This window comes from Hibiscus syriacus, unplaced genomic scaffold, assembly GCF_006381635.1.
Source record: "Hibiscus syriacus cultivar Baekdansim isolate YM2019G1 unplaced genomic scaffold, ASM638163v2 tig00111342_pilon, whole genome shotgun sequence".
In the NCBI taxonomy this organism is placed as follows: Eukaryota; Viridiplantae; Streptophyta; class Magnoliopsida; order Malvales; family Malvaceae; genus Hibiscus; species Hibiscus syriacus.
Genome location: NW_024063066.1, coordinates 680885 through 689258, shown reverse-complemented (window position 1 = coordinate 689258; position 8374 = coordinate 680885). Strand labels below are relative to the sequence as shown.

Below are 8374 nucleotides of genomic sequence, written 5' to 3'. Positions count from 1 at the left end.
GTATTAAGTCTTCCCAATCCAACAGACGTTTCCTCTTCCAGGAAATAGCCCTGGGAATATCATTTGAAGTTTTTATTGCATATGTCTTCATGGCGGGAAAGACCTCGAATATCCAAATCTACAAACAATATAATAACAAACATTAGTAATTGTTAAATAATTAATTATAATTTTGAAAACATTATATAGAAATTCTTACCTTAAAGGCCCAAACAAAGCCTGACAAAGTGTATTTTGACCCATCGCCCCGCAAACTTTTGCGGTCATCAAAGGCAGACGACAACTTAGTCCAGGTAGCTTTCCATATATACGAACCCCACGGAAACAAATTCCATGCATTTAGGTCCTCTACCAATAATATTAGCTCCTGAGGAATAGGTTGTCTGGCCTCTCTGCCTAAAAAGCCGGCATACAAAAGTAGTAGAAGGCATACTCGGACAACATCGACGTCATTCATCCGAGTAAAACCATCTTTCTTATTAAACAATTTCTTCATTTCGTCGACGTATAAGTTCGGCTTCTCTATTGACTCGTCAGGAAAAACCCTGGATAACCATGATGGGCGGGTGATATGACGAGTGTACCGGCCTACATCATCGTGTCCGAACAGTGATTAAGCAGAACTCCTTCCGCCCAAAACAAGTATACGCCGGTGGAAAATGAAATCATATCTCTTCCTCACCACGTTGTATACTATCGGGTAGATCGCTAGTCATGGTCTGAAGCCACAAATGGGTCAAATTAGCATCTCCACCCGGATGCTGTACTCTCAGCCATGGCCCGAAGCAGGTTTCCTCAAACAATTTTCTTTGTGCAGGTGAAAGCTTCGAAGCAATTGTAGTGGCTAGGCTAACTTTATTCCTTAATGTCAATGAAGCCGAAAAAAATTCTACAAAAACAATAAACATACCAAGTTAGATATACCAAAAACTACACTGTGAAGATATACCAAAAACAATAAACATAAATAGTAGTTTATTCTTGAAACTAAAATTTGCAACACTGTTTTGTCTTTTGGTTGAAATGAAAATCGCAACGAGATAATGAGAATCGCAACGCGGAAATGACTATCGCAACGAGAGAATCGCAATGCGAAATGAAAATCGCAACGCGATTTTGGTTTCACGTTGCGATTTTCATTTCGCGTAGCGATTCTCTCGTTGCGATAGTTATTTCCGCGTTGCGATTTTCATTCTCGAAACTATTCTTCTTCTGCATTACTTCAACCAAAAGATAAAACAAAGACAAATACTAACTTCACAGGCTAAACAGTTTAGCAGTATTGGCAGCAATCGAATGAATTTATTAACAAATCTAAGTAAAATGGTTAATCTATTATTGAAATTACCAGTAAACTTATCATCAATCTCAATATGAAAACCCTAAAATAATGCAAAAATTTCAAAATAAAAATAAAAAAAACTAACCCTCAGAGGTTGATTTTCCATTTCTGAATGATTGTGAGGGATTTCTGACTGTGAATGGTTGTGAGGGATTTCGTCGGCGATGGGGACGGAAATCTTCGGAGATGGGGACGGATTTCGTCGTAGAGAGTGAGAGATGGAGATGGGACTGAGTGTTGTGATTTTAGGTTTGAGGTTATGAGTTGCGATTACTGTGGACGGTTCAGTTTTCGATATATTAAGAAAAAATTCGTGTTTGAAATTTGAAAAAAAAATACGCGTTAATACGAATAGCGCTATGTAAATCGCATTGCGATAGTAAGATTCGCATTGCGATTTACGTATTCGCATTGCAATTTTCCTAATTCGCATTGCGATTTTCCTAATTCGCATTGCGATTTACTTAATCGCGTTGCGATTTATGTATTCGCATTGCGAATTATGAAAATCGCAACGCGAATACGTAAATCGCAATGCGAATTAGGAAAATTGCATTGTGATAGTCAGTATCGCATTGCGATTTTCCAAATTCGCATTGCGATTTACTTATTCGCATTGCGAATTGGAAAAATTGCAATTTCGCAATGCGAAATTGGAAAATCGCATTGCGATAGTCATAATCGCGTTGCGAATCTAGAAACTGATTTGCGATAATGGAGATCGCGTTGCGAATTAGCGATCGCATTGCGATTTTGTTGGTCATTTTGGCAAATCCGGAAAAAGTTGGTTAAAATCGTATATTATATGGGATTTTTGGTCACTGAGGTTATTTTCTTTTTTTTTAATTTTTACTTGTAAATAAACCATTAAAGGATAGACTATAGCTACATAAGACCCGGCCCGGACATAGAGAGGTATTTTTATTCGGCCGAAAAGATATTAGGGTAAATTATGTATCTAGTACATAAACTGTTAGTTTTAATCTATTTTAGAACTTAAACTTTTAATTTTTTAAAGTTATACTTAAAGTTTAGTTTTTATTTCATTTCAGTACCTACCGATAAAAGTTTTAGTTTTTTTATTCATTTTAATACTCTCATTCAAAATTTAACGTTAAGTTTTGAAAAATTGAAAGTTTAGGTACTAAAATAGACCAAATCTAATATTGTAGGTAATAATCATGTTAAGTTTTTAACGACGAGATACTAAAATAAAATGAAAATTAAATATTAGATATGATTTAAAAAAAATAAAAATTTAAATACTAAAACTGATATTTTAGATACTAAATACGTTTTTACCTAAGATATTATTATATTATCTATTCATCTCCACGTCAGCAATATTTCCCCCTCTAATCTTTCGCCTTGGTCTCCACGCTTCTACGAGAGTCCCACACGATCACACGCGTACCTCCAAAATTAGGTACACCTGTCGGAATCTCATCCGCCGGTGACTCAGGGCAAACCTTATCGAACGATTGGAAAGCAAATATAGTCAAGGTTTCAGTCAACTCTTACACTGTCTTACACGGGTAGCTTTGCCCTTTGATCTTCTACATCCAATTACACTGAAACTTCCTACAGTCGTTAAAGTTCCTGCCACGTAAGCGGGAGAAAACCCTTTGAACCAAATAATGGCAAAATAGTAATTTTAATAAAAGGAGCTGATTATATATGTAATTTACTCACAAGTCACGGCGCGAAGCCATACAGCCAGACGAACCGATCTCTTTTGTTCTCTCTTCTAATGTCGTCTCTGAAGCCGCTGCCACCGTCGCCGCCGCCGCCGTCTTCAACTCGGCGAGACTTCTTTAGCACGCGAAATCCCAAGTACTTTTAAAATATTATTTTTTATTGTAGTTTTTAAATTAAAAAGAAACAGAGTTTGAGCGTCTTTTGCAGTTTTCTTTGATGACTCTTCTTGTTCTTTCTCTCCTCACTTTCTCACTGCCCTAACAGGAAACGGTTGGCAACTCCGGATTCCATTTTCTTAATGGACCCCGAAGTGATCGAGATCCCTCCTCCGGTTCCTAGCTCTTTGAGGTCTAACAAGAAAAAACAGGTCAAAATTTTCTTCTTTTTCTTTTAAAAAATGGTTCTTGTCGCTTGTTTTGATCATTTTCCTGAAAAAATTATTTTTTTGGTGTTATGAATTAGATTAAATACAGTGAACGTTTGGATGTCACTTTTGTTAATGTAATTTTGAATGATCGGTTTATTGTGGATTTTCGGGATTATTTAGTTTTGATTCTTTTTTAGGGTTTAAAGCAGTTAACTTTGAATTTCTACAGCGAAAGCGTATGGTTTCACTTATTGGGGCTTGGGAGTTGGGACTGCGTTTTTCCCATCATGATAGTTTAAAGTTACCAAATTTTGTTAGTGTTGAACTGTGGTCTTTGGAATAATAATAGAAGGGAGTTGTGGCTTTTAGATGTCCTCGCCTTATTTTTTAGGGTGCCATTGCTTGCATGGGGCCGGAATGGACAGTTTGGGACGACAATTGGTCCTTTCTTTTACACTGTCAGTCTGTCAGGGATTTTAAATAAGCAGACTTTGCCCTTGTAGTCGTCGTGCTCGGTAAAGTAGATGATGACTAATGAGCATGTGTTCTCTTCTCAGTTGAACTCTTGTTTATCCATGCACTCCAACCCTTTTTTGGGTACCGTTTATTGGTAGATAAACTGCTAATAGTTTCAAATGGGGGCATTGAATATTGATCTTCCTTTTGGTGTGGATTGTGGTGTTTTATAGCCATGTTATGCAAATAATAGAGAATTGCTGTTTGTTGGTGGGGTATAAAAATGGCTTCATTTCATGTTTAGTAGAAGATAGTACTAAGCTTTTAAATAAGTGTTAAAATCTGTAATTGCTCTTGTCTAAAACTGAAAATGTCTGTTAATAGCTAAAATTTGGAACAGTTTAATGACATTGACATTGTACATGATCTGTGTTCTACTGAAGTGTGGAAGGGAGCACACCTGGAAGTAATTTTTTATTTGATCATTGCCATAGATTATATAGAATGCTTGAAATGCATCTTGTGCCCAACTCTACCAAGAAACATATTGTATATCATACATTCATACTAGCTTCCTTTATAGAAATAGAGACAAGCGCATGTTTAGTGAAGCCTTTCATTCTTCATCAAGTTGTGTGTTTTAACTGGTTGCTCAGTCAATCTTGCCACTTTTTAGAAAAATCTTCATTATGGTTTACTAGAAAATTTCTGTTTTATGTCTTGCTAGGTTGTTATTCATGAAATAATTGACGCCGATAAGGATAAAGATTCAAGTGATATAGTGATCCTTGATGAGATGGTTGATGTAAGGAACAAAGGGAAGGCAGTAAAAAGTAGCCACGGTGTCTATAGTGCTATTCAAGCTGAGGTATATGAGAGGTTGAATTTTTATTGCCATGGTTACTGTTGATTGTGCATAAATCAATTATAACATTTGTACCTAATATTTTTTTGTTTACTGTTTCCCCATTTCTCTACAGGATTTTGTGGCCAAACCTACTGGTTCAATAAACAAGGTTGAACCTTCTAAGAATTCTACCCAAGGATCACACAATGTATATAACCTAGATTGTGATTTGGCCTGTGATGATGATTTATTTGAGAACTATTACCTTGGTGATCATATGAATGTTGACGAGTATGCCATGTTGCAAGCACATTTTGATAATTTTGATATTCCTGCTGGAGTAAAGATTCAAGAAATAATTGACGCCGATAAGGATAAAGATTCAAGTGATATAGTGATCCTTGATGAGATGGTTGATGTAAGGAACAAAGGGAAGGCAGTAAAAATTAGCCCCGGTGTCTATAGTGCTATTCAAGCTGAGGTATATGAGAGGTTGAATTTTTATTGCCATGGTTACTGTTGACTGTGCATAAATCAATTATAACATTTGTACCTATTATTGTTTTGTTTACTGTTTCCCCATTTCTCTACAGGATTTTGTGGCCAAACCTACTGGTTTAATAAACAAGGTTGAACCTTCTAAGAATTCTACCCAAGGATCACACAATGTATATAACCTAGATTGTGATTTGGCCTGTGATGATGATTTATTTGAGAACTATTACCTTGGTGATCATATGGATGTTGACGAGTATGCCATGTTGCAAGCACATTTTGATAATTTTGATGTTCCTGCTGGAGTAGAGGCATCCGTCCCTTGGTTTCCAGACTTTGCACAGAGTAAAAAGAATACTTCTCATGCAAACACTCAATCAAGTCTTAACAGCAATGACCAATCTCATTCGTCTTGGTTGTCAGAGTCTGCTCATATGAACAAGAAGTCAGCTTCAGTTGGTAGTTCAAGTTTCCCGACCCTACCGGATCCTATAAGTCATTCTCCCGGAGCAGGTGTTCCTTCAACCTTTTTAGTTTCGCAAGGTTCACAAAGTAAGAAGTCAGCTACTTCACAACAGAAATTTAGTAATCAAAATCTTCCAGTTTGGAATTCATTCCAGTCTTACCAGGTCGGTGGATCAACTAGCGGTAGTAATGGGAGCCACACTGATCCATTGATGCTCCCTCATGCAGTAAATCCAACTTACTGGGATCACTTTAGTTCTTCTGTAAAGAAGCAAATTGGTGCTGGTAGTTTGATGTTTCCAAATGTTCCTCCACCTATAGAGGTATTAAATCACACTATGGTTGCGGAACCATCCATGTCTTGGTGGCTGCCCCAAATGAAACCAAAATATAATCCCAGTAAGCATAAAATCTATTCAAGTTTTCATGATCCAGTAGATGGTGATTACATTACTCCTCAAGAAGTGGAAGATATAAAAACCCAGAGAAATGTAAATGAAGAAGAAATCCTCAGTAAGTTCCAACTTTTTAAACAGTTTGATACCGTTGAAGATTTTGTGGACCATCACTATGCTTCCAGTGGATCTTCAACAAAGCAGGTGAGTGGCTTTCAAAGATTTATCATGGTCTTCCCTATTTTATAGTTCTGTTACGTTTTCAACCAGTTAACTTTGTTTTTGTCACTTCTCTTTGTGGCAGCCACCAAAGAACTGGGCAAAGAAGATTCAGGAGGAGTGGAGAATTCTTGAGAAGGATTTACCAGGTGAGTTTTAAGTGTTCTATTCTTCCCTGAGGGGGTTTTCATTTACATAACGTGTTCTTTCTTTTGTCACCCCTTCTAAATAAATACCATCTATTAGTGGAATACTGCAAGCTTGAATTATGACTCAAAGTGCACATTAAGTTTTGTGTTAAATGTTAACAGCTGAGATCTTCCATTTTGCGTGTGACGATTTCCCTTTTACTGATGTAATGCATAAATAATATTGTTGCTAACTTAATATAATATTTACTGTTTCAACAGATACTATTTTTGTAAGGGTGTACGAATCAAGGATGGATCTCTTAAGGGCTGTGATTATAGGAGCAGAGGGAACTCCTTACCATGATGGTCTCTTCTTCTTTGATGTTTTCTTCCCTGCTAGCTATCCTAAAGCCCCACCAGTATGTAATTGTTGTTTATAAATTTGATTGTATCGTATATGATCATATTTTTGGTCTGATTAGAAGGAATTCCTTTGCAGCATGTTTACTACCACTCTGGTGGACTTCGACTGAATCCAAATTTGTATGGTTGTGGAAAAGTATGCCTTAGTCTTCTTAACACTTGGTCTGGTAATAAGAATGAGAAGTGGATACCTGGTATGTCGACTATGCTCCAAGTTCTGGTATCTATTCAGGCTCTAATCTTGAATCAGGATCCATACTTTAACGAGCCTGGTTGGGCTCGTCATAAAGGCACAAAACAAGGTGCACAATTGTCCCGACAATACAACGAGGATACATTCATTTTGTCACTGAAGACAATGGTATATTCAATGAGGAGGCCGCCAAAGGTAAACCGAAGAATTTTTTTTAATGTTTTCAATAGCTTAAACTTGCATTAGGGCATTTATGTCAACGAGATTATAGGGACATTTTAGTACTGAATGTGAGCTGGAATGTATAATATGAATTACCTATTTATTCTCTTTTTGCTGAAGATTCTAATAAATCCATGATTGGCTGCAGCATTTTGAGGATTTCGTTGTGGGTCATTTCCACCGCCGTGCTCAGGATATTCTTGTAGCATGTAAAGCATATATGGATGGTGCTCAGGTAGGTTGCCTGGCAAAAGGCGGTGTTCAAGATGTCGATGAAGGTGACAAGAGCTGCTCAAGTATGTTTAAGGCGTCTGTTGCAGGATGTGTAAATATGCTCGTGAAAGAATTTACTACACTCGGAGTAAAGGATTGTGAGAAATTCCTTACTGTCCCCAAAAGTCGGCATAATTGATCTCACAAGGTTTCAGTACTGTGAACTACGTTTTAAAATTAAAATTTTGAAACTGGATTAGGAAGGGTTTCATTTATAAATATGCATAGCCAGTTTAAATAGAGTTCTTAGCCAGTAATTTAGAATTGAATTGAGCAGTGCCCTATGCTTTCCTTCATAGGATGCTCACATATAGTCTCTGACGTTGTAAATTGATGCATATATTGATGGGGGCATCGGTTCTTTTCGGATTTTTCAATCTGTTACGGTTTGAGCTTAACTTCTTAGTTTGATAATATAAGGATTATATACGTTCTAGGCGGTCGGACCGAGTTTATTTAAACCAAGTTTACATATAAAATCTACTCAATATGACATCTTTAAAGCTATTTTGGATGCTTGAAACTTGAGGCATCTGCTTTTATAAATTGGCTTATGTGATAGTGTAGACATTTTCCTTTTACTTCATATGCTAGGGAACGAGGGACAAAAAAATCGATGAATGATGATCGAAAGCATGGTCGGAATTTTCTGCCCTCTCAAAATCAAGTCAACTTCAGCAAAAGTCTTCAGACCCAATACTGGGCAAATATTTAGCTTCTGCCCAGCAAAGGATAGAATTCAAGATAAATATCAAATATATATAAAATTTATTTTATTATGATTAATTTCGTCCGTTGTCATTAAAAGAAAATAACATTAAAATAATTGAAATGTTAAAGTGACATTT

At 36.6% G+C, this 8374-nt stretch overlaps 1 protein-coding gene across 1 annotated transcript; it reads left to right on the top strand.

Annotated features, from left to right (window-relative positions):
• The first annotated feature begins 3066 nt into the window (after positions 1-3066).
• Positions 3067-7923, top strand: LOC120159231 (probable ubiquitin-conjugating enzyme E2 26). Its single transcript, XM_039169872.1, has 9 exons — positions 3067-3175; positions 3305-3407; positions 4591-4731; positions 4844-5191; positions 5304-6269; positions 6370-6433; positions 6695-6834; positions 6915-7226; positions 7402-7923. The coding sequence occupies exons 1-9, from the start codon at positions 3093-3095 to the stop codon at positions 7663-7665; spliced, it is 2421 nt and encodes an 806-aa protein (XP_039025803.1). The 5' UTR covers positions 3067-3092; the 3' UTR covers positions 7666-7923.
• Positions 7924-8374: the final 451 nt, after the last annotated feature.